Source organism: Anticarsia gemmatalis, chromosome 9 (genome assembly GCF_050436995.1).
Source record: "Anticarsia gemmatalis isolate Benzon Research Colony breed Stoneville strain chromosome 9, ilAntGemm2 primary, whole genome shotgun sequence".
Lineage (NCBI taxonomy): Eukaryota > Metazoa > Arthropoda > Insecta > Lepidoptera > Erebidae > Anticarsia > Anticarsia gemmatalis.
The window spans coordinates 10,426,959-10,454,885 of NC_134753.1; the positions used below are offsets into that span (position 1 = coordinate 10,426,959).

Consider the following 27,927-nt stretch of genomic DNA (forward strand, 5'->3'; position numbering starts at 1 on the left):
CACTCTGTTCGACACGAAACGACAAGTTTATTAAATTAAAACTAAATTTTGTTGCCTGTCTAGAATTTTTATAAAACAACATGAAGTCGAGTCACGCGATCCAGACCAGGCAGTAGGAGCAATTAATTCTTAAGCCGCTGGTGGCCTTATATACATTGAATTAAAATTGTGGTTGAATTAACATAAGGTATGCTGTACAGCAGTGGCGAAGGCTCCATACAACTCGATTCCTATCGGCTTCCCTTTCTGGACAGACTTAATATTAGTGTTAAATTAATTGTTTACTATTGCCAAATAAAACACAATTAATTAATAATCATCAATATTTAAACCGAAATCTTTAACTAGAATCATTAATCTAATCGAAACAGTACGAAAACGCCTACCCTTCAAAAATTACGCTCCGCTAAAAACGCAACGTGAAGTAATAATAATGAAATAAGCCGGAGGCGCTGATCGAGAATCGCGTACAATAAAAACTATGGCGGCGATGTCGCTTACGACCTTTTGGATCGCGCTTCGCACCGCGCTGCATAGTGGCGAGCAAGCCGGAGGAAGAGCGGGTTGCCTCGCGCTACAGCGCTCGCGCCGCGACGGACACATGATCTTACGCATGTTTCTGTCGCGGCGCGAGCCGCGTGCAAGAGCGAGAGGGCGAAATATAAGCTAAACATCCTGCATAAGTATTAGTGGAACTTCTCCAGTTTGACATTAGGTCATGTTTGTTTACTGTTTACATCTTTCGCACGCTCTATAACAAATTAGAATATTTGTGTTTATTACAACATCATTCCTTAATAAATGTGTTTATGCGTAATTGTGAATGTATCAGTATATTAAACAGTAATTGTTTTGCATGTTTCTATTAGAGTAAATTTTCATTTTGTCAGATTTATAGGTTAAACTCATTACAATAAAAGTGTTCTGCGTTTATCCATAATGTGTTTGATATTTTATTGATGATGAATACATTCTAAATTGCTTGTATAATAAGTTACTAAACAACCAGTGCGAGACAATCATCAATCGTTCGATATACGTTATCTTAAATATGTGCTGTTGTGTTACCTACGTGTTACTACTGAAGATATAGTAACTTAATACAAAACAAGCATGATTAGGTAGCATGGTAAGTACCTATGTATTATTAGTCTGTAGAGAGAAATAAGATACTGTAGTCGAATGTAGATAATACTCTCATATTGTTATTATGCAGTAATACGCTACTTTTACGTCGGCATTCTTACGATGTACATAATATGTAGGTACTATACCTAGACAATGACTTATAGCTCCGGCTTACCTTTTGTAAAAAATGACCCTTCGCCACTGCTGTACAGTCGCTTAGAATTAATAAAGGTTTTGAATCCTAATAGTTTAAGACTTTTGAAAGGTCTTTGAAGTGATTTTTGGTGGTACTATGTTGGTACTCAATATTGTCGTTGAAGAAGGAGAATAATAAATTTACGAGAGGTGAATGATCTTGCTGAAACTTCACAATTTTCAATGTACTTAGAAAAAATATTATAAAGAATGTTGTTACATTTTTGCGTTTTTTTTATGTAATTTAGTTAGGCTACTTAAGTCGTATCCTGCAGTAAATAATGATAACATCGGAGTGGCTTTCAATTCCAATGTAGTTGATAATCAATTTGGGCCAAAATTTCTTAGAGTCACCAATTTTTTTAACCCATTACTGTTCCACTACTAGGGCCTCTTCCCAAACGTGGGAAGATGCATTGAGTCCAAGTGCCAGTCGTTAACTTTTGGTAACCTTAACGTTTTAACCTGCTTATATTAATTTACCAAATTAGGCTATTTACCTTAACAAAGGTATAGTTTATAAACCACTAACAACAATTTTCAAAGAACCAAAATTGTTAATATCTAACTGAAACACATTACGTATTCCCAAAAGCAGTTTTACCGAATAATTCAATAAACAAGCTCCCGAGTCAACACTGAATGCCCACAGGACGGGAACAAGGCAACGTATTATTGCAGTATTGTAGGGTATTGTACATGGAATGAAAGTCACCTAGTGTGAACTGCAACTGTTTAGATACCGCGGTACTCGTGGGAGGTTTGTGTTTGATTTTAAAGTTGTGGTACGAAGAAATTGTTATTTATTTGTAAATGTATTGAATTTTTTTTGCTCTTGTGCGTTCTCTTTGACATCGGCTATCATTTAGCAGCGAAAAAAAAGTATTTTTTAAATATGATGACTAAATAAATTTTTGTTTGTCGGTTCCACTGCAAGAGTCTCTTTTCGGAATAAAAGCATTGACTCTCACATTGACAAGCTTTAAACACAAAATGGAAAAAAAAGAAAGGGCAGCAGGAATTTACAAAGTTAACCAGTGTTATTGAATGCTGGTTGTGTTATTCTATAGGTACAAAAATGCATACTTTATTCTTTTTTTTTTGATAACTTTATTTTACTTATGTAATTGTTTAAATTTTATTCGACGGCTTATTCCAATTCCTCCCACACTTCATGTAATGGTCTGTTCTCCAAAGAGTACACAAACAATAACGTTTTAACGTTACACGTGTTAAAATAATACACGAACTATTACCTCGAAATAAAAGCCCAACATTATTATCCTCAAACTTTAGTGCTCACTTATACTTATTTTCTTTTCGTCGTTCACTTGATACCATTCATCTTGTCACTTCATAAATAATAAAAGAAGATCAAAAAAACTTCCAACAACGCTTCTTTTATTTTATTGAAATATTATTGGTATAGCTTTATAAAACTTTCATCGTTTCCCTCCTATATTCGTATTTTAGTTTTCTTTCTGTAAATAGTTATTTTCCGAGGTAGAACTTTGTAAGTTAAAGTAGGTATTTGAAACGAACGATGAAAAGGTCGCATTACATTGTAGCCTTTTTAGGGTTCAGTCGAAAAGAATACTGGTTTTATTTCATTTAAGCAATTTTCGCGGTTGACAGTTTACTAACAATATGAGAATGTTTAGTTGTCTTGTGCTTTAAAGATAATCGTGGTGATGTTATTTCATAGAAAATCTTTAGTTAGAGAAAACGAAGGACTAAAAACCCGTTCTCATGACGCGTTTATGAGTATAAACAATTTATTCTTATTTTATTTCATTTATTCATTCAATAATAATTTAATAATAAACTAATAATAATAATTTAAAACAAATTTTAGCATGTGTACGGCCTGAATAAATATTTTGCCGTTGTAAACGTCATGTGAATGGGCTCCTAATTTTAACATTAAAAACCTTAAAATAAACCACATTTGAATTTTTGTTAAACTTTTTACGCCTGTATCGTTAAATCGCTCATCCAAATTAATCTCCTACTGGTCCCAATTACTACGGAACTCTTTATTCTTACAGCCAGATACGATCTTGACCAATTATTTCAGTTTTCAGTACCACTTCGGACTCCTAATGATGCTGAGTTTCCGGACCCATCCAGAGAATAAAACAAAAGGATGATTGGGCTTTCCGTAAAAAGGAGCAATTGAATTTTACAGAGGACATTGTTTACAAAGACAAATCTATATTTCAAAGAAAAAAACTGTGGGATGGAACTCAATCAGTTTTCGTAATCATAACAAGCGGTTGTTTTTATAAATAAAATTGAAATGGTAAAATAAAATAAAAGCCACTACAGTTGAGTATGGTTCTGCCTCTATGAACAATTGATAACTTCAGTAACATTTAATGATACCTGTAGCTCGATCGCTACTACTATCGAGTAACGACAACCGGCTATTTATCGAGAAATTTGTATGAAAATCTGATCAGCGCCTATAGCGGGCGTCGTAGTAACTATTTTTGAGGTACGTTTTAAATGTCAAAGTTTCGATACTCGGCAGTACCGACCATAGAGAATCGCACTACTGAAGAGCAATTACTATTAACAACTACCAGTATCGTATCGAGCTGCTGTTACCTAAACTTTAAACATTGAATTGTATTTGTTATAAATAGATTCTTTGACTTAGACGCTAAGGATGTGCTAGAGCTGTGTTAAATTTAGATACATCATTCTTTTGCAAAACGAAATTTTGTGTATAAAAACTTACATTATCATATTCTTTTACTTTGACATTGTAAAACCACAGTGTTTTAAACCTTTACCAAGCTGGAATAAAAATAATTACCCACACTTGTTAGAATAAGTCGTTTAGTGAAATATAAAGCACATTTGTTTTGTGGAGCGCGTAGCCCTTTGCCGCGCACTCTCGGGTTCACCGCAAGCGACGCAAACGCGACTGCCGCAGACAATAATGTGAAATCCTTTAACTTGTTTATTTATGACTAGTGTTGTTTTATTTATATAACACTATTTGTTTTAATATAATAGATAGAATATTATATTATAACAATAGTTCATTCTTATGTAGAAAAAATAAGATATCTATGACTTGCTGGATGATGTGTTACCGACGGCTCTAATAAAACATACATACTTCTATTTTTCTTTTTATTTATTTAATTTTATATAAGATCTTTCAGACGTAATGAGAGTTGAAAGATAATCTATTATAATCTAAATTGTTACAGTTTTCAATGATCCTTTAAATTATGTAATTTTATAAACTGAATAGTAGTCCTCAAAACACAATAGAATTTTTATTCAAAGACTTTCTACATAAAAACTCCGTCATACAATGTCAAATTGCAAAATTTACTGAATGAATGAAAGATTTTAATTCAAATTCATTTTACTAAAACATTATTAAATGTATTGAAAATCCACTCGGGTTTCACTAAAATACTGGTCAAAAAGAATCCCACTCAAAGATAATACGCCTATAATTTTACCTTCTAAGTACCATTGACTTAATAGTATATTTTGAGCAAAAGACTCTATTATTTTGTATCGATTTTTGTAAACAATAGGCCAGTCTAGACAAACAAAATGACTGTTGATTGAAGCCTATATTTTGACGCTATTATTTGTGCCTGTGTTATGACATAAATATGTGTGTGTCATGTTTTATTTTTGAGATTTTATTTTTCTATTAAAAGTGAATGATTATTAAATATCGAGCTGAAAATTGAACTTCTAAGCTTAGCACACGTATCAATCGCCAAATGATTTAAAATGTGGTTACGATAATCAATCATGTACGTTTCTAACAATATAGTGATAAGTTTCCCCTGAATTAATTGGAACTACCACTGTTAATGGCGAAAAGCGGGTATATTTTGTACACCCTTGCCTACACCTTCGGGTATAACAGACGTGATTATATATGTATGTTTGTATGCTAACAAAAAGACCCCTGCTTCTTTATTGGTCACCCATCTTAATTGTTTTTTTCTTCTTTTGCAGCTAATATCTCTATCTCCAACTTCAGTGACGTTGGACAGGCTGGACTTCACAGCGTCGGGCACATATGCCTGCGAAATTGCGCTGGAGACACCCTTGTATTTCAAAGTATCGAAAATACATGAGCTGAATGTTATTGGTGAGAATTTACTCTTGTTTTTCTGACCTACACATGTTTAAGTAAATTTTGAAATAAAGATTGATGGGGAATAAAACTGTACGTAACAGTAAAAATAATGAACTCAAACAATGAAAGTTAAGCGTACGTAACCAGCCATTTCACATCGATCATTATTTCAAAATTAAATAATCATAGCTCTAATCTACGTTTTGATAATAATGTGAGTAAGTACGGCATTCATTCTAAGCAGTCAAAATATTGACACTTATGGCTCTCGCCATAATTGCATGATAGCCACAAAATAAACAGTAGAAGGCTTTTTTAGTTATTACTAATCACGCATTCAACTCTTTTCTTATTTTTCACCCTCCTACTAATCCTTTAAACAATTATTCAAGCCTCAAAAAACATTTCAGTGCGTCAAAAATTCCGTCCGAAGATAAAAATCAAACGTAAAAAGCTGTCGCCCACCGATATCCTGGAAGCGACATGTCAGAGTGCCGCCGCGCACCCCGCGCCCCACCTCACCTGGTTTATAAATAATATGAAGGTAAGACATTGCTAACATTCGCACAAACAATGAAGCACGTACTGTATTACCTTTTATTAGACGACAGTGAAAGATGAGTTTCCTTATTTTGAATTAGGTTTTTTAGGATAACTGATTTATGTGGCCTGAAGTGTAACTGCCATTAGTTATGATAAAATGTTTGCTTGTCATCTAGGAGGCACAGTCTATCATTAAATTTCGTGTAGCAAGTTTAGCTGATATATAAAGAGATAATTTGATCCAATATTCTTCTAATTCCAAACACCCTGCAATCTTTAGACGACCTTGAAGGTTAGGTATTACTGTTCTATGAATACATTATTTTTGTTTTCTACCGACAAAGTCAATATTTTGTGGGTATATAAATGTAACCTGCAATTTTACAGTGTGTTACACCTTTTTTTTTCTTTCTTTTCTGTACGTATTACTTAACACTAATCATAATATATGTATACCTAATAAACAGGCGTAGAATTTTTAAAATATATCTTTTCAACTTTTGCAAAACATAACATGATGTTAACATAATCCAGTGACGCAAAGTAATACGATAATCCTGTCAGTAAAGTTATAACAAATCGACAATGAAATTCAAAGCGCGAGTGCTTCACAGTTTGATTTCATAAATATTCATACCCTCTCCCCATGTTCAGGTATTATTCGAATTTTTGAATATTAATCAAACATTTTCGTGTTATAATAGAGAGGAATAGATTTAAGTTCTTTACATGAATAATTGTGTGTTAAATGCGGTAGTGCATTGTGTTATGAAGTCAGAGGGTTTTGGATAGACCACTAGGTTTAATTAATCCCGATTTATGTATCTTACTTTAAGTTTTATCTGGATATATGTAAATTTGAATTAAATATTTTTTTCCGTATTCTGATTGAACTATGAGGGCACTGTACATGTTTTGGATCGAATCACCCAAAATGTTTGTTCGACAAAATAAAATATCAATCAGACTTAGCTATAAAATTTACAACTGTTATCGTGTTTTTCTAAACGTTAGTTAAACGCGTTCTTCGTAACACGATATTTTGAATTGTACTGGCGAAATACAACGTCTACTTCAATACCACCCATCTGCACTCTAAAACGAAACTTTACCTTGCAAAGATTTAGGTCTCCCGGTAAGCGTAGTCATATCAACGTATGACTTAAGACAACTGTCGATATAAGCTGCTTATTCCTTCTAAATTCTACGATATAAATCTCCAAGCAATAAATACAAGAGAATTTCTCAGTGTCAAAGATCGCAAAGAAATCCTTACAGTACCATTTATTTCCGGCCACGTCACAAACATTGTGTATTTCATAGACGCCTGTTTATCGGATACAGCCGAAACGTGTTCGGATAACCTTGTTACAATAGATACGAGGATTTTTATACTACACGATACTAATACTACAACAGTGGTTACGTAAAATAGTGTCCTTAAAGCCAGTATTCGACTACAGCGAGTAGAATTGAAACTAGCGAAATGTGCAGGACTTTGTTCACAGTGTCCACTTGTGCAAAACACAGGTACACTCTCTACTTTCCTAAGTTCATATAATTTGGTCCGACACGACCAGTGAAGGTTAATGTATATTAGTCTATTAGACTGAGGGCAGATAATAGTAAAGTTTGACTCAAAACTATTGCTTTGCAAAACATGCAGTTGTGCAAATTGCAAACAGGCATTCACAGGCAAAATTGTCTAAAATGCAGACTTGATATGTGTGCCAAGTATTCATGTACATATCAATTCTGCATTCTTTATAATAACGTAGAGATTAAAACTAAAACATATTTATCAACATCAGCTCCTTACACATTGTTTTTACGACATCAATTGCGTTGTCAATGATATCACATCTCGGATCCGCATCGTTGCCGGTCCATGTAAAACTAACCTGAATCTAGTTGACGGACGACGAACTTGTCATCACCATACTGCTACGAATTGAAATCCGTATAGTCAGTAACAAATATAAGGTTTATCAAAAACTATATTTTTGTCACGTTACTAAGGGCTATACCCGAAGTTCTAAGAAGCACCGTAATTGTATTCAAAGCAGTATTGATTTTATCGTGAAATAATCGGAACTAAATCATAATAACATACCTTGGATTTCACTTTAATAAAAGTATTGCAAATGAGATACAAAAGGCATAATATTTCATATCAACACAATTAAAAGCACAATTTTCACTTTCGCTACTATCAAATAGTTTAGTAATTAAAATCGTTGGCCAGAAAAATTGTTCTTTCGGAATACGCTAGGGGCGCTCTACAGATTTTCATACAAAATATCGCCATTACTATTCGCTTGTCGATAGTGATAGGATATCAGCCATCTTTCGTAATTCGAAGTGAATATCGAATAGGTAACTATTTACGTAAATAATAAAATGTTACATAACTTTTTTATTTACGTACATACATTGACGTCATGAAACTAAGTCTTGAATATTTTATAACTCTATTCATAGCGTTACTTGCTAGCGATGGTTAGGTTTTATTCTTTATACTACCTATACTTATAAACATAGGCCATACATCACCGAAAGATATAGGTACGATGCGCAAGGGCAAAAATATATATACATAGAAATAAAATATTGTAATCAAGCTGTAAAGTTTTAATTGATTTACGTAAATACATATGTTGGAACGTACTTATTAAAATGTTTAAGCAGCCAGCTATTGTTAAAAAAGTATATTTTTTAAACAATTTATTCATTATAATATTCACAAAGTGAGGATAAAGTAACGATTTGTAACGCGAATGAGACAGGACACTGTAATCGTAATTTAACGCAGTTTATAACCGGAGTGAAGTAGCCACTAGACTAGGAAAGCGCATTTCACATTTACTATATTTTACATAACAATCGAATTCGTAACATACATACATAAGTCAATAATTTCAGTCGTACAATGAAACCCAGATCGCGTGCATAGTACTATTAACCTTGTAGACCATATCGAAAGGAAACGTTTGGTCACATACAGCGGCTAAATTCGGTGGACTACTGACCAAATGACGTAAATTATCAGTGCTATTTATATTTTGTTACGTAAGAATTTATTGAAGTACTAACATATTTTTGTGTTTTGTGAAAACAGGAGTCAATAAATCACGTCTTTTTAGGCCTCCATACCCATAGGTAAAAACGGGACCCTATGACTGGCTGTATCTGATTCTCATGAACCGTGATAGTAAAACATTTAATATTTTTACAAATGACGTATTTTTTGCATTAAAGAGGCTTAAAGTCAAAACGGCATTCAATTTTCTAGTGAAAATATTGATATACCCAAGCCTTGATGGATAGAACGACTTCTATTGTGAACCAGAAAAATATTAAATTAAAAATAAATAAAGTAAACCACACATTAAATGGCTTAGTTTTTTTTTATCTATTTATTTAAAGCAGTTTTTCCTTTTTTCTGACAAAATAACTGTATGAATCATAGCTACTGATAAACTTCACGTAACGGGATAAGTTGTTATGTTCCCATTTCTCACAGAATGTGAACAGAAGTAGGAATATACTGCAAACATATTTCGGTAATTACCGTAGTTCCAATTAGTGTTGAAGGGCGATAAAATTAGTGGTAGGTAATTATTTTATACGCAAAATTTTAAAGCTGTTTTTACGAATTCGGGGATTGGTTTTTGTTTTATTTTGAGTTATTTGCTATTTAGAGCAAACAAAGAACGTAATAAATATGAAAACCGTTTTATCATGATATTGATTATAAACCAAATTAAGCAACATATTAAAATATATGGCTTTCTTTAATGTTATTGAAATTTCCTACTCACTATCAAATAATTTTAGTCAGATATACTCACTTAGATAATTTTCTGTTCTGAACTTCGTGGCGATACGTTTGGTTATAAAATAATTAGCCTTACAAACACATCTGACGAGATTAAAAAGTCGGTTTGATGAGTTTTCTTTTCTGCTCTAACGATCCCCAGTACTACATAATTATAAATATTTAATGTAACAACTTAAATATGACAACAAATATACGTATAAGAGACTATTTGTTGCCATATTCAAAACAATGAAGAATACATAAACACAAGTACAAAAATGTGTAAATAAATAAACATTTACCTTACACCTTCACATTACAGTGTGAAAACAGATACCTGTGCTAAATTTACCTCCATCCTCCGGGGAATAGAGACAAACATGATTACTCTACGCTATATTTAGTTACAATTTGGGAATTGTACGCAAACACTTTCATGTTTTTGGAAAAAGGACGTGGAAAACAAATGTGTTGTGTGAAAATAATTTAGTAGCTTTATATTTAATTTTATATGAAGACAGAAGTCAGTTTATCTTGTTCGTTGATAGGATGACTTTGTAATAGAATCATTGAAATGTGTAAGCCCATGGACGGCTTTGGCGACAAAACTTCAAATACAAGTAATCTATACTAATGTCATAATCTATATTAATACTATAAAGCTGAAGAGTTTGTTTGTTTTTTACTTGAACGCGCTAATCTTAGGAACTACTGGTCCGATTTTAAATTCTTTCAGTGTTAGATAGCCCTTTTATCGAGGAAGGCTATAGGCTATATATCATCACGCTACGACCATTAGGAGCAGAGTAACAGTAAAAAAAGTAACAATAACGGGGGAAATTATGACGCACTCTTATGTGATGCAAGCGAAGTTGCGCGGGTCAGCTAGTAGTAAATATGTGTTGTCAAAAAGGTAGCCAACAACGCCCTTTTTTATTTCATAATTCACAGCTGAGCTCTCTAGTACAGCATTTCTTTTAAAAGCTGTAAAAAATCTACTTTCTGTGCTAAGCAATACCGCCTATTTAAACCACTTACATTAAAATTGTGGTTTATTAAAAAAAATGACTCTGTACACGAAAAATAAGAAGGTATATGATTTATTTCGTCATCTAAAACTTATTTTGTAAATTGTCAATATTGACACATTAATACAAAAATAATATTTGGAATTTCTTGAAAATAAAGCAATTTTGGCATACGTTAAATATGTTGATCAATAGAGGTCTGATAAGCTAGTAGCTAGTGAACACTTCTCTCACAGAATAGATCTATTCTCTTATATAAGTTTACTTTATTTACGAACAACAAAATACTATTAAACGTTCTTTGTTGTAAGCAACGGAATATATTTCGTATTTAATAGGTCTTGAAGTAATGTAGCTAGTTTATTATTTCGCTAATTGGTCTTGTTTTCTTTATGATACTGTTCCATTACTTATTTAAAAAGTTTTGATAAAGTATCAAGATTACTTAGGCTTGTTTTAATTTGTAAGGATTTTGACTAGATACTAACTAGCTGAAGTAAATTTAGTTTTTTTAATATTTATTGTATGGTTACTGGTCAAAGTAGTGTCAAAGTTGGTCACAGCCCATAAGGCCCATAATATCTTAGTGGACAACAACCGGGACCGACTTTTCAGCGTGATTCACAAACAATTATTAATCCTCTATTTTTTCTTTGTGTATATTTAAAATTATTTGACAACAATTAATAGTAATTTTTTATAGCTCATTACTATGATAGTTGAAGAAATCTCCTCTCTGAACCAAAATATTGGATAACTATTTGGTAGTTGTAGAAATCAACCCTATAATTAATCTCCCATCAATATTATCTTGATAACGTTAGATACCTGAAATAGTCCAAAAAATATCCGTTTAAAATCAATGACCTAAACTCTCGGCAACGTTTACAGTTAAAACCAGTTAGTCATGATCCCTTACTCTACTTATCAACAATAATCATAACCTCCCCTCTTCTCCCTGACAGGTAGACGAAAGACTTACAACCCCCCACGGGGCAGTCAGCGTCCACCGCCACCACCACGGGATGCCGCTCTCCATGACCAACTCTTCCCTGGCATACCCGCTGAGCAGCCTACAGTTGTACCCAAATCAGACGGTAGACGTGACTTGTATGAGCACGATACCAAGCTACGCGAGTATGGGCGAAGGTTTTGCTGATGTGCAGAATTATACGGTGCCTGGTGAGTATTTTTAAAGCTTCTTTATTTATACTTTTCTGGTCATTTTTCTTCTTTTTCATTAGCGTCTATTCCGTCTTGTGAATCTCGTCATGATGAATTACATCGGCAGTTTAGGCGTTTTAGAATTTCATGAAAAAAATATTATTTCAAATTGAATTAGTTTTTCAAGATATTTTTGTACTGAAACGGCTTACTGTCGGCTGCCGTTTCAAATTTGCGCAATAATACTTCGAATATAATATACAATTTAATATTAATAATTACCAAAAAAGTACTAAGTGAATTGAAGAGATGATTACAAAGTCCTGGAAAAACCAGTAGTGGTAGGTACAAAAGAGGTCAATGAACCGAACAAAGGCTGAAATGGAACTAATTTACTTGATTCCAGAAATTTGTTTTACGAACTTTAATGAATTACTAGAATTAAGTAAATTAACTGTGAGAGAATAAAATGGGAGATATTATTGTGCTTTTCATAAAAGCAAAAGTGAAACAAAGATGTTCTTAGAATTTATCTCTGGTGGTTTTTATAAAAATGTACTTGAAAATATTTATGCTAAAGTAACTTTTATTTTAGAAGACTTGTTTATTCTTTTACAATTCCATGAAACCAAATTCTTTATTTTGTTTCAATAAATATCCCTTTGCCGCATGGGAAATAAAAAGGATGTCCGTTAATCGGTTTACATCAGTCCTAATTCGGAATGTAATCAAAAACCGATCACGTGTGACGGAATCAAATTAAACCCGCCACTCAGTGTAATGTTAGAATGAAATTCATCCGATTTATATTTAGAAATATACGAAACATCAACATACCACTCGAAAAAGTACCTTTTATAAAATTTCCTTAAAAATCTAGCATCCCTTGAAAATTACAGACGCTTAAATATCTCTTAAAATTACGTCAGGGGCAAAGGCAAGCGGAATTCCAGCCTAGCAAAATTACTGTGCTTTTGAAACGTTGTGAATTCGCGACAAAATGTTATTTTTAAAACATTTTCTTTTTCAGTTAAAGTGGTGAGTAGTACAGAGCCGACGCCGACTCAACTGCCAGTCAAAATTGTTAGTCCCGAACTGAATTTATCGGCCCGATGTCACGTAGAGCGTATACTATTTGTTTTAGTCATATTTGTGTGCCATATCTACTCGTAAACCGGGGTATGTTAGCTAACCATTGTTTCGTAACATCTGTCAAAATTGTGTAATGTATGTTACATGATATTAACGTTAACATCGGTCTTGTAATGTGCCACTGTAGGAATGTTTGATAAAGGTTGATCCTTATTGTAATCGAGGGTGTGTTAGGAGGGCAACGGTTGTTCGGGATGGCTTCAATTTGCTACAGATTTCACCGCTGTGCTGTAAACCTCGGCAATATGTGGCCTTTGTGCATGTACATCAAGTCTCTTATATCAGGAGCGTTGTTCTATTTTGTAATGAACATTACTCGCGAGTGTGTTGCCGTTTTAGTGATGAAAATTGTGAAATAACTGGTTGTGTTTCGTCTGTTTTGAATATTGTAATGGTTACTTATTACCAAATTGTCGTGTATTTATAATACTTTCATATTAATATCAACTAAATAACAGTTATTTCAAAAATTTCGATATTCATGTTATTTCTTCCTTTGGCATTGACAATATAATTCGAGTCGTGGTCGCGTGCGGTTAATAACAACATTACAGGCCACAATTTTGACAGGTGTTATAATAAAATAGGTGAAAAATATCCCGATATAATTTATATTTAATTATTGTACCGCATAAACGTTTCTGTGAAATAACTTCAACGTGATATTCGTGTGTATAACTATTTAGTTTAGCTTATAAATGTATTGTGTATTTAATTCTAAAACTGCTTTTGTATTCGGAAATGTGAATAAACTTTAACATACACAACGGTGATTTCCAGTTTCGCTGTAATTTTCCAAACAATAAACTTGTAACAACTCAATTGGCTATAGTCGACCGAATAACGGTTAATCGCTATTAAAATCTGTTCAAATAACTTTAAATAACGCGATTCCCTCGCAAACAAATATTAATTTAATTAACGCTGGTTGTAATCTTATTATGGACGTTTAAGCAAATCCCCTTTAAAATAAATGACTGAACGCAACCTACATTTATAATTTTAGTCGCGAACATGAAATTGCTTGTCTAATGAAAAGACGAGGCAACTGAAACTTCGTTATTTTGCCACGCGTTTTAAACACTGAATTTAATAACTCATGAAACAGTAGTTTCTTATATAACACCAGTCACTTTCTCGGAAATGTATTGGATATTTGATAAAGATAATATTATTTATTATCTACGCTGCTAAACTATTCAATGAATTTCTAATAAAAAAGTTTACATGAAAAAGTTTTAAAATCGAACGAGTTTTATGATTGCAGCGTTCATTTTAAGGCCATGATTACGTTACGATATTCTAAATTTAAAATCCTGACCAAAGAGTTCATGTTACTTTACAAAATGGCGGATGTTTTTATAAGCGATATTTGAGTTTTTAGTTATTGTCTATGAGCTTCTCGGCGCTTCTTTGAATCCTTTGTATATTAACCTTTTAACTTATGTATGCGCAATTATGAGACTGAATTAGGAAGTTAGAAATGTAAATGACCCGATTTGACACCCACCTATCAATGCTAGAGAGCCCGATGTCCATTTTGTATATAAAGTTGTGGCTAAGCCAGACAGTAAACTTGTAAAAGTCAGCAGTCACTTTATGATAGAAACTAAATAATTGCGTGACTTAAAAAGCGCGTTCGCTTTTACATATCATTAAAAATTTTGCAAGTATAATGAAGAATAATTTTAACTTTTTAATGATTGAAATTTCCTCGATTAGGAAAACTAAACTTGGACTAATTAATCTTGGATTTGTGAATGTGTAAATAAAAACTTTATATTCGAATAGATATCAAAATTCTTTGTGAAGGAAGATTTCAACGTCTGGATTCTATTTATGCTTTTAGTGTAGTGAGGTATGTACTTGTATGGTAGAAAAACGATAAATATTGAAAGTTGCTCTAAATCAAATAATTTGTACAAAATGCTACATCAAGTAGAGCAACTTACAATGTAGGCTAAGAAATGAAACGCCTAAGATGGTTTCACTAAAAGTATAACTGAATTAAATCAATTGTAGATGTAAGTAGCAAATTATTATTTTATCTAAAATTGTTAGAAAATTGACGCATGAAATGTAAAATAAATAAAATTGGATATTTGCAAATGCAATTTTGTTAGCAAATTGATATAATATTATAAATAATACAATGTGATTTGAAATATAAATATCATATTCGCTATTTATGTTTACATAATTGCGACATAGTCAATTCTTTTTTATAATATCTTCAATATAAAATAATGAAGATAATGAACGACGCTGCATGATATGGTGTGAAACATCGCGTAATATGCTCTAGTTGAAATAAATTATACAATTATTTTTCCTTAAAAACCGAGTTATTGCGATAACATTGCAAACGTTTCTATCTACTTATTTTTACTTTACGGCTATCGATATAGGTAACAAAGAAATATTTTTCATTATTTCGCACTTGATGTAGAACGATTAACGAATAATATTCAGCATAATAATATTCAGCAAGTCACTACATCCTCATATTAATTGTGTAATTAAAGGGTTATTTCCTCGTTCTGAATGAATAAATAAAAAGTCTACAAACTTCCTATTGATCACCAAAAACACAGCCAAATCGCATTCCGAATCAACCAGTATAAGCACGTCCATGTTCACACTATGTACTGTATAGAGATCTGATAGGATTGCGTGTTTGTGAAGACAAAGCTCCGAGCTCAGTGGGACTGCGGCGTGTGTGCAACTGTACTACTGCTTAATGATCTAGCAATCATTGCACCTAACGGGACTAGGAATTCAAATGACGTGCTATTTTCTATTAGAATCTTTGTTGCACCAATATACATACGATTTGAGCCGGTTTTCTATTTACAATAACCAAGATATTTTAGATAAACTTCGTATGATATTCTTTTTTTTTTTAGTTTTGGGTGAAAAAAAGGTGAAATAAGTCAGTTCTAAAATCTGCCTGAATTGGCGTGTAAGATTCATATTTGAAAATGATTGCTACAGAATTGTGATTTCGCCCTATTAAATATCTTGTTTTATTCGGTTCGTAAAAAATAGTTATGAATGGTTTTAACGCGTCACTTTTATACACTGTTTTTAAATTTCATGAATAGTTTTGTTAGTATTTATGGAGCATATTGCGCGACGTAAAAATTCATTGATGATAAAAGTTTCGGAGCAATTGTGTAACAAAAACATATCATGATTAGGAGTGAGTATTTATAAACAAAATTTTTATAAATGTTGTCGAAAGGGAATGCTTTCATATTCCGTTTGTATTTAATGTTTGATGAATGCTAAATTTTAATGTTTTCTTACCGGAAAACGGTAAAAGGAAACGCCATATAATTGTATAGATACTTTGAATGACTTAATTTTCGTAATCTTGTAATTAGTGAGGCTTAAAGCGTAATTAGGTAGATAAAATATAATGTGTGTAAAATTTCTGTAAGTAATTGCGTAAATTAGGTGTAAGCGTTTAAGAAAATGTTTGCATGAAATTTTGTTATGAACACTCAGGCTCTGTTCCGAATAATGTAAAGTAATTGTATGAACTACATTATACCGTTGATAATTATAATAAAACGTATTGAAGGTATGATTAAAACAATAAACTTTTGCATTTTGCTATGAACAATATAAAATAAGATCGTCGTTACTTTCAATTTGAAATTCCAATTTTGTTTTCAATCATTCGCAAACCATAAAATAAAAACCCCAATGTGATGCGAAATTATCTCCGACTGATAATAATTTTATTGAAATTATAAGTAAATTATCAAAACAAGTTATTCCTATTGTTTCCTACGTCATACTCATTCTCCTTTTTGCTACATACATATAACTAAGTTAGATATAACGTGTAGAGCGATGTTCCACAGGGGTAAATACGACTTGACATGTTTGCGTACTCTGGCAACACTGATAAAACTCCTCAAATTTACCTTCCCCTAAGCATTTTACCCTCAAAACAGGGAGACGCGGGGTTATTTGAGCTCTTGTTAGACATATTTACTCCTGTGTTTTTGTAAGTAAAAAACTGCATTGAAATCGAAAAACATAATTTACTGTATTTTCTATATTGATGATGTAATTCATGCAGGCTATCGATGTCTTCCTTATTGCTATACACTCTTTATATAAACTTTAAGTCTTATCGTAAGTTAGATTTTATATCGTAAATGTAAAAGGAATACAGATGAACCGGTCGGACATTTTTTATTAATTTTCCGCTTTATACTTTTATAATTATCGCTGTTAAGACTATTAATTAACGTCAATTTTGTACAGTATGCGTAATGATAGGTTTATTATTCATATCGTTTACCCTCCCTTTAGTATAAATGTATATAGATGTGAGACATATATTTAGAAAGTAATTTATTTACGACGATGTTTTAAACGATTCACTTTAGCTGATAACTGTAAACTTCCCTGTGACGTTTGATGTTTTAGAGTTCGGGTGTTTTATTGAAATACCAAAGAAGGAGTAAATAGCTCTTTTTAGTAAGAAAGACATATCACTTGTTATAACCAAACTTGAGGAAATAATATATCCGAACTCTTTAGTGTGCATCTTCACTGATCGGTATTGCAATTCGCGAATAAACGTACAATTGAATTTGGCTGTCTTTCGTTCATTCATGAAATTACGAGTTTAATTTATGTATAACTAACTCTCTTATCTTTCTGTATGTTTGCTATTAAATCTCTAGTAAATTTTCGCAGTCTGGCATTAACACTATTTTAGATAAGTTATGACGTTAAATAATTGATCAAAAGTAAAAAGCGAGCGTAAGCTGGAGAATAATATTTAGTTAATTGAAATGCTAAATAGTAATATTTATCATTACTAAATACATATATGTGATACCGACAAGTGGACATGTCCTTTTATTAATTTAAAATGTCGCAAAAACCAGCCGAGCTGATAGTAGTAAAGAATAAATGTTATTGTGTGTTTCATTGTGTAACGATCTGTTGCGCTGGATTTGTATGAAAAATAATGTCTAATATTTACAAGATGTGAAATTTTATCTCTTTATAATATAAATGTATTACACGTTGGTTTACACATAATTGGGAATTTGTTTTATTTACTTTAAACCCTATTTTTTCTCAGTTGTATGAATTTTTCGAAGCTTAAAAAAAAATAATCCTAAGAAGAAGTCGAATATCTAAATATTCGACTTCTAACACAAAATATGAAAAATATTTTAGAAAAATAATCCACATGACATCGAAATTGAAAGTGAGGATTATATTGAATATTAAGTAAAAATATTCCAAAATATATATTGAAAATTTATATTCAAAGTACAACATTTTATACTCAGCTTTCACATAACGTCTTAAAACAACAACACAGAAGAAGCCTTATTTTTAAACAATATTATTTCAAAAATGTACATACATTTTAGTAAATATTACTGGCTATTTGATTGATGGACGCCGCCCGAAAAGCGTTTAAGCTGAACATAGATTAATTTACTCGGTGGAGTTGACTGCAGCTACAACTCGCTTTAATACAATATTCCTAGGGTAACAAGCGCTTATTAACTTTCAATTAATTTTCCTTTGCTCCCTTCTCTTACACGAGAGACTTGTTACGATGAAGTAGTTCCTGTAATCTTGTATTTTATGGAGTAAAGGGAACTCATGTTAATCAAGTAAAATTACAAAGTGAAATGATCGTATGTAATTTTTATTTAATTAATAACAAGCTGAACATTTTTTTATTAATACAGAAGAAAATAATTCATTTATTATTTATAATAAAGTCATAATAAATCTCCGCTATGCTATCTTCGAGTAACGTCCCCAGAATACTCGCAACGTTAGTTCATTAAAAGTTTAATCATTTGTTCTCAAAACTATTTAAAACATCGTTTGATAGTTTAAGATACAACTAGGTTTAAAATTTTGTATTAAAATGAAGTCTAATTGCTGCATATAATCATATTTTGCTCTACGTAAAACGACTGGAAAATGTGATTGCGTACTAAAACGCATGACGGAAAAGCGTAATTAAGTCATTAAATAAAAATGACACTCCTAAATTACTGCGTTAACAGCTCTCAAAAGTAACAGGTTTTTATGTCACTTTTACAAGCAAAACGTTCATCACAAAAGTGACAAAAGAAAAGGTACTTTTAAATAGACTTTTAAATGCAGACAATAAAGGACATTGTGAAGGAAGTTAATAAAATAAAATAGGTAAAAAGTTACGCGACCCATTTGACGAAAAACGCTTGTTGCCTCGAGCCATTCACAGCACCCGAGGGCTTAACTCATTACCCAAGTTTTAAAACGAGTACTCGAACAGGTTAGAACGACAGCCCTATTTTCTGAAAAAAAAGCCTTTATAACAAAAGTTGGATGGCCTACATTAATAGTTTTCGTAATGGCCTCTCCAGCCTTCAGTTGGGAACAAATAAATCCGAAACAATTGAGTTCAGTAAAGTTGTAACATCGCGTCGTTAACTCCGACCTTCATCGAAAATCGTCCCGACAGATTTGAACTGATATAAACACTCGTATTTTGTGAGATTTGGTCTATAGGATAATGTTGGGATCAGTCAAGCGCGTTCGAAGGCCGAATTGCGCCTTTTGTTTTTATCCCTCGGCAAGCCTCGGCGAAAATCTTGTTATACCCACTGTTACGGACTTTTTATATCCACTGTGTATCGATGTGAGGCTGTATTAATATGAAATTGCAAAATATTGAGTGTATTAGGTAAGTGCGATTTTATCTAGAGTATTCTGTGGAGTAGATGAAGTAGGCGGTCACGGGTGCGGGAAAAACTGGTAGTAAAATGTTTTTTTCTGTAGCAGTAGGCTGAAACCTGATAGGAGTGAAAACGTCGATGTTTTTCTTTTTTATGTACCTATCTCGATATTCAGGTACTCGTATTTTACTACAGTTATTCAATCCGTCTGAAACCTCGAAATAAATAAAATTGGCAATCACTGAAAGCAAACATTTTTATACTATCAAATTTTATTACCTAGTTTCGTATTCAAAAACTTCGTTCTTCGTTAAAAAATACAACTCCCGCAATAAGAATTGTTCTTGTGTTGCGGGGACTTTTATAAACATACAAGAACGGACACAAAGTAAAACCAAACCCGAAACAACTATTTGTAGATCACACGAATATTTGTACAGGGATGACAATCTCAATTATATTCAAAAACTATTAGGAACAAATAAGGGTCGTGATGACTCAACTGAGGATTACAAAATCTACCACGCATTTGCAAATACAATAGTGACGAACAAAATACATGACCAATCAACACCAAAAGAGGGGTACCTCTAAAAAAAACCACCAGCTCAAAATACAAAACAGTTTATTCAGCTAAACGATAACCAAACACAAAATGGCCAACGGTATTCCCTCAAAAACCTTTATCGAAACTTTTGTTGGGTATTGGGAATACATGTACAGGTACGAGCAAATAAACACGCATGTTATCAACCTCACTTTTATCAATGCAACTTTTTCAAATCCATACTAATATTATAAATGCGAAAGTAACTCTGTCTGACTGTCTGTTACTCAATCACGCTTAAACTACTGAACCAATTTGCATGAAATTTGGTATGAAGATATATTGATACCCGAGAAAAGACATAGGCTACTTTTTACTCCGGGAAAATGACGCATCCCATGGGAAAATTCAGGTGGTAGACGAAGTCGCGGGTAAAAGCTAGTTTATTATAATTTAACTAATTTATGAATAAGTTTCAGCGTTACTTACTTAGTTATAAAAAATATAAACCAAACACTTTTTATGTGTTTAGGGTATCACAGTTTATTACGCCAGTTGGTTGTTCCTCGAGTAGCTTTCGAAATATAGCGTGTTTTTTTTTTATATTAGTGGCCGCAATCATTTGTTACAGATATATGATAATAGGTATCTTGGTAATCGGGATTAGTTTATTCAATAAACTATATAACTATAATTATTTATTTAATCACCTTCTACTTCTCGATTTACCTACAAGCAGTTATACAGTCACTTTTAATCCACAATTCCATCTAGCTTCAATACAATCTTTATTTTATACAGAAAATATGTTTCAAAATGGCCTTGCATCCCGATTTTTGCTTACGGCTATACCACAGGATGTCAATAAATGTTCCAAGCGGTGATATTGGGATACACCTCCCATCCGACTTACGAAGGTACAAATGGTTGTTTTCTAACTAAAGGGAAGTGATTACTAGTAATGTTACTATCGGTCTATACACTGTATAGAACAGTAAAAGTAGAACTACTTCAGCCTTGTAATACAGTTACTGGCGCAAATAATGAGGAAATAGGAAGAGAAACGAGAAGAAACACATGTGGTGGTACGCAATCTTATTAGCGGCAGATGGATTGTGATTTTAATACATTTAGTTGGAAGCCAGAAATTATTATTAACCAACTAAACATATTATTATTATTTGTAATCATTTTTGTCATTTTTCTTCCTAAGAACAAGATGTCTGTGCGTTTCTGAAAATTTTTGCATACTTAAGAATATGAAAACTCCTTTTATACTATAATTTGAACTCTCTTCAGAATGTATCAGTTTAATTAATGATACTACTTTTAGTTTAGGATTATTATATCACTGCTTGGTGCTTACATAACATTAAAAAATAAAAAAAACTTTATGATAGTCGTGAATATTCGTCAAATAAGGCTTTGGTCCTTTCAGTAACCATAGTTAGCAATCATTAAAATATCAGGGTTAGAAACGTATAAGAAATGAGTCTGGTAAGTATTATCTACATCAATGAAGATGCAGTGAATGTATGACTATCAAGTAAGTAATATTTTATTACAATATTTTTTTATTTTAAAGTACAACGAGACCAGAAATAAATATTTATGGATCGCACAAATAATTGTCCCGTGTGGGAATCGAACCCACGACCTCCCAACAAAATGGTAGCGGCGTGGCGACCTAAACCATGGTACAGGTATAGCTAAAACCCAATCTATATAAATAATGTATAACCAGCTAACTCGTGTCTAAAAGTACTGGTTCCAAACTCAGTGATTACATATTCACTTTAGTTAGTAGAACCTAATGTAAACTTTCCAATTTCGCACACTAATTAAGAGTTTCCTGTTTATTTAGTGCAGTGTCAGAAGGTTTCAAAAGAGAGTTAGTATCACTAACTCTGTACTAGTTTGTAACGCTACCGGATTTAAGGGATTTGAGTTATCTAAAGTCTGGTTTCTACCTAACCTTCGTATAGATATGGGGAAAAATATGTAGTATCCTACTATTTTTTAAATTATAATTTTATAAACATTGTGGTGCAATCTTGCATGTCTGAGAGTTCTTTAACCCGCAATTGGCTAGCGTGTATAATCATACTAAACTATAATTTTAAAACTTACCTTATTACCAAATATAATTATAAAATATCATAATTCAATTTTCTATTCTTATAAAAGTCACCTAAATATCAGGGATGATCATATTATGAAGGAAAGTAGGAAGTAGGCTGGCGAAGTATAATAAATTCAGAGCGAATAAATTGTTAACGAGATCCTTTCGGCAGGTAATGGTAAGAATGCGTCTCAAGGACGAGAGGGAACTCCTTACTCTTATCTATTGGTACTTTTAGATTTGTATGGTGATTTGAAAGTAGTGGTTGGAATATATTTTTAACATTATTCACGGAACGTTTACTCATAATTACGTTTATAGTAGTAATTTTTAGTTATAAATGTTAGAAAAAGGGAACTGGATCATTAAATATTGCTACGAAATTATTTTGAAGTATAGTATTAAGATTTAATGTCGACCGAGAATTTAAAAGAAATGAACGAGATTTTGGTTTCCATGGATTACTCGTCCATAACAGGTACCTAGCAATAATTGTATTACGTATTTTTCATGGGTTGCATGCCTTTTGTGTAGTGTTTAATACATCAACAGGTGTACAATTAGAAATTCTCAATAATACACGAACTAAATAACTTCCATCCATACAACTACAACAAATATAGCAGAGCAGAATGTTCCCAGTAATAACGCAGGTGAGAATAGTTCGTGAACTGAATGCTTAATAATAAAACCGCTGCTATTAAACTGTATTGGATACTACAGAGTGTAATAAACGCGAGGAATGCCAGATTAGTACTTCATATGTACAATCAGCTAAGTTCTACATAGTTGACTTTGTATGAATGTGGTTTAGCGAGTAATCGTTCGCTGTATTTGATCTAAAGGTGGAAGTGAACTTTTCCCTACTATTTTAGGTTAAATGTCACTTTAGTTTAAGGTGTTTTTCCACTATTTTGACTTTAAAGTCAATTGTCGGACTTCAAAACATCTAGAAACTACTTTAAAGTTTTTAATTTTATTTATGTCACTGGTTTATTATTGAAATTAAGCTTGATTTTTCAAAATTTTAAAACTACACTATCCTAGATTTTACTACGATAGTGCCTATGGTCTAGATTAAGTACCTACAGAGGCACAATAATTAACCAACAATCCACTAAACTTTAAAAGAATGTTCTTATTTCTCTAGCAAAATTTCCGGAATCCAGATTTAAAGCCAACGGCGACTTGATGACAAAATACGGGAATTTAAATTAATGTGTTGTACCTTCAACTATACAGGTACAGTTTGTACATCTACAGTTTAAGGGTTAAATAAAACCCAAAACGGTAGCAGAAAGGTAAATTTCACAAGGTTCAGACACAGTCATTTGTATCTAACAATACGATGGAGTTGCGAATCCTGAGGGGTCGGATAGAAAATGGCTGCCATAAATCTGTGGAAATGTTAATTTAACATGATATTACTTGTAGTTGATCTGTTTTGAACTATGATATGTATGTCCTATATTTAAATGAAAACTGGAACATGTTTTGAACTGTGATTTGTATGTTCAATACTTATTATAAATGTGAGTAAGATTTTGTTTGGAATATTAATTTAGAGTTTCGCTTTAACAGTTTTTAAAGGGGTACAAGTTTTCCATCCTGTGTCTGGCTAGTGTGGTTACTGATTCCGAGACGAAATCTGTACCTAGCCGTAGCAAAGTTAAATATTATTGTCTTTTTTAATACCAACCATAATTTCAAACCACTAGGTATGTTTTTCTAGTGATGTTATTCGAAACTTAATAATAATAACCGCATTGACTTTCGGGTACATAAAAGTGATTTTCTACTGTTGTTACCATCTAGTACCAAGTGTTTGACACTTTAAAATACTTAAAGATACAATTTCTTGCGGAATACATAAGGAGCTACTCCGTTGGCGATAGTAAGTAATACTAGGAAATCACGTGTTCCATATAAAAGTTCGATAGTTCGTCCAAATATCAATTCAATAGAAATGTATTGAAGTGTCCCACGGTCCGGAAACATCCATGCTCCTGTTTTTATCCGGTTTTAGTTGAAATGTAACAAACCTTGTTATTCCAAAGTTATGAGCTTGTTTGCATTCAAAGAGGACGAAATAATCCCGGGCCAACAGGTGTGAGCGTGTCTGTTACAATATTAAGGTATGAACAATGTTTATGTTTTACAAAGATATTATTTTGATTTTTGCGAGTGTGATTTTTGAATTTTGTTACTTGACTTTTTTAAATTATTGGTATCAATTCATAGAAGCTAGGCTGATATATAAAGAAGCCATTTTCCATTAAAATAAAGAAAATTTCTTAGAAACTGCATGAAGAGGGCTTTTTCAAGAAGCTTCTACAAAGACCTACTTACATAAGGAGTCTAAGTTTTTAATGACAATAAATATTTCTGATTGACACTTTAATTACAAGTATAACATAAAGAACCAAAGCCTACTAAGTTTGAGATATGGTCATCGCATTATAACTCAAATTAAAAACTTAATCATTTTATACGTAGCCTTTGTACCTTCAAAATATATTTTTCTAAAACAATTTAATGACGGCAAGAACAGATGAGATTAAAATAGCCTGAAACCTAACATTTGAATGTAAAACGGCAATTAACGACTGTAAAGAAAAAAAGTAGCTATTGTCAGAAGAACACTTTCATCTAATTAGCATTAAGTTACAATGAGTCAAATTAGATCCTAGAAAAGCTGCCCTTTTAGTTCCTTTGTTGGGAAAGTTCTATTGTAACATTATAAAGATTTTTGTTTAGTTGACCCAAAGACAAAAGAATAAAATTGATTTAATGAAACAATTCTTGATCAAAATTTATAAGTCAAGGTCAAATTTTAGTACAGTTAGTCTAATAATTTTGAATGTGTCCTACATTCAAAATTATTAGACTAAAAGTCTGTATGGGGGTAAAAGATATCGAATTAAAATCTTTCTCTTCCAAAATGTAGGTCTGAATCCTTTCCATGGAAAATAGATGAAAGCTTTAAAAGCAAGAGCGATGAAATAGTTTAGTGGAGTTTTCTGCTCAACAATAGAACAATATTAATTACAAGTCTGCTTGAATTAACAATTAACAAAAAGATATTTCTTTTATTTGCTAGACAAAAACTCTAACAAAGCACTACGAGACTCGAAACAATTGATAGAGCGTCAATTATAAACTATTTAACATTGATTACATTAAACTAACAGTTGAATTAAGTAAAAGGTTGAGCACAGAGGTGTTCTATTCGAAGTCCATTCGTAGCTGTCTCGCCCCGTCGGCTATAATTATGTAAAGTTTCGACTTTCCAACTTTAAACCAAGTTGGGACAGAAAAGGTCAGACGGAAAGAAATTTACGATTACTTAAAGGCAACCCTTTGAAGTGCTTGTTTAGTTGTTAATAACTGTCTAATTGAGATGAGACGGAGATTTTTAAGACGTGGACTAGTTTTGTGACCACATAATTTTAAGAAAAACACTGAACGAGTGCTTAAGAGATACATATGTACATATTGTATGTACATATCTTTCTGTATTGCTTTTGTTATGACAAATCACTTCCCATATCAGTGTAGGTATATCCATGAGTTGGACGACGTACAAAGCTTGATTCATATACATCATATAATATCTTTTTAGATCTAGAGTTCTGAGGACGAGTATATTTTCCATGCAAGATTGATATTATGTAACACCAAAAGAAAAAAAAAATTTTGATTTATTAATTTTACCTATCCATTTGCTGCCTATGAAGATAGTAAACCGTGCTTATGTAGATGACTTGCCACGCAGTCTCTTTCCAACCTCCCAAAACAATGCATTCAAAGGCTATAACATAGTTAATACACCTGTAGCCTTAATTAAACTTCTTGCTTATCTTTCCTCCGCAGCGGTCGAGTCATACAGCGACCAACTGCCGACGACCATCAAGATAACTCTTATCGAGCGTCATGAAATTTATGAAAGCATTAAAACACGAACTTACTGTTTTACGTAAAGGTTTCTGTATATTGTACTGCTTTGGGTGGAAGCCTGCGTCGTAAAGCGTCACTGGCCAGAAGAATCAGTTACAGTCAGTTAATAATTTCGATTTTTGTAGAAATCGTAGCAAGGGGCGTTTTTGGCCACTTTGCGACGTTAAGATAAAATTAATTAAATCTATGCTTACCCCCGTGGGATAAAGGCGACATTATGAGATTAGGCATAGTTAGTTCTCATCGCCTCTTAAGGGGCTTAGCGTAGACTTAAAGAACTAATTCAATTTATAAATACATCAGAACGTTAAGTTGTGTTGCTGACACATAAACGATACAAGCTCGATACAATCGTACCTATCGAGAGTACGTCATCGCGCACCAAATAACCTTTTCTGAAAAAAATAAATTCACCTTTACGTGTTACCACGGCATTGTAGACGCGTAAGTAATTTGTTAATTAGATTTTATCGCATAATTTTATATTCCACAGTTTAACAGGTTTGAGGGTAATTGTTGAATTAACAATGATGAATTATGGCGTTCGTAAAGTCAAGGTTATGGCTTGTAACGTAAGGTGGTGTAATTAGAAGGAAATCATTGCTTTAACTTGAAACCTCGTTATAATGTGCAGGAAAATGAATATTATATATATATATATTCGCTTAGCCTTTGTTCCAAACTATGTCGGAGTCGGCTTCCAGTCTCACCGGATGCAGCTGGATACCAGTGTTTTACATGGAGCGACTGCCTATCTGACCTCCACAACCCAGTTACTTGGGTATTGACACGATACCTTTCGGTAAGACTGATTGTCAGACTTTCAAGCTTCTGACTACTGTTAACGACTGTCAAAGATCTTCGAAAATGACAGCCGGGACCCACAATTTAACGTGCCTTCCGAAACACGGAGGAACTCGATATGTATAAGATGGTCACCCATCCACGGAACAACCTCGGCAAGCGTAGCTTAACCTCAGAGATCGATCCGTGCGGCTGTTGTAAACTAAGCCACGAGCTCCTCAGGAAAATGAATATTATAAATTAGGTATTGTTAATATATACTCAGATTAGTATGAGATATCGCATTAACATTAGATCTTAATGAATCTCAAATTCACTAAGACACTCAATTCACTCATTCACTCATTATATCATCAAGTAACTTTTAAACAAATTTACTTACTACGAAGTATGGCCAAAATACAAATTCAATTCAAATTTTGAATAGCTGTATTTTATTTACACAATTTGGTATCTGAAAACATAAAAATGTTCGATAAAACCCTTCAATATCCGAGCAGAGAAAATAAGAAAAACTATTTTTGTAACAAGAATAAAATAACAGAATACGATAATTGAAATTATGATTTATACAAAGAACTATCAATAAAACGTTTCCAAGAAACTACCAAATAAATATAAAATA

At 32.5% G+C, this 27,927-nt stretch overlaps 1 protein-coding gene across 2 annotated transcripts in view; it reads left to right on the top strand.

The window, feature by feature from the left end:
• Nucleotides 1-18,213, top strand: part of LOC142975622 (uncharacterized) — a 93,064-nt gene extending 74,851 nt beyond the window's left edge. For both annotated transcript variants that reach the window (XM_076118580.1, XM_076118581.1), the window contains exons 5-8: nucleotides 5,323-5,458; nucleotides 5,857-5,990; nucleotides 11,803-12,019; nucleotides 13,032-18,213. In XM_076118580.1, the coding sequence (XP_075974695.1) occupies nucleotides 5,323-5,458; nucleotides 5,857-5,990; nucleotides 11,803-12,019; nucleotides 13,032-13,174 (630 nt within the window). In that variant the 3' untranslated portion in view covers nucleotides 13,175-18,213. The remainder of the gene's footprint in view (nucleotides 1-5,322; nucleotides 5,459-5,856; nucleotides 5,991-11,802; nucleotides 12,020-13,031) is intronic.
• Nucleotides 18,214-27,927: the final 9,714 nt, after the last annotated feature.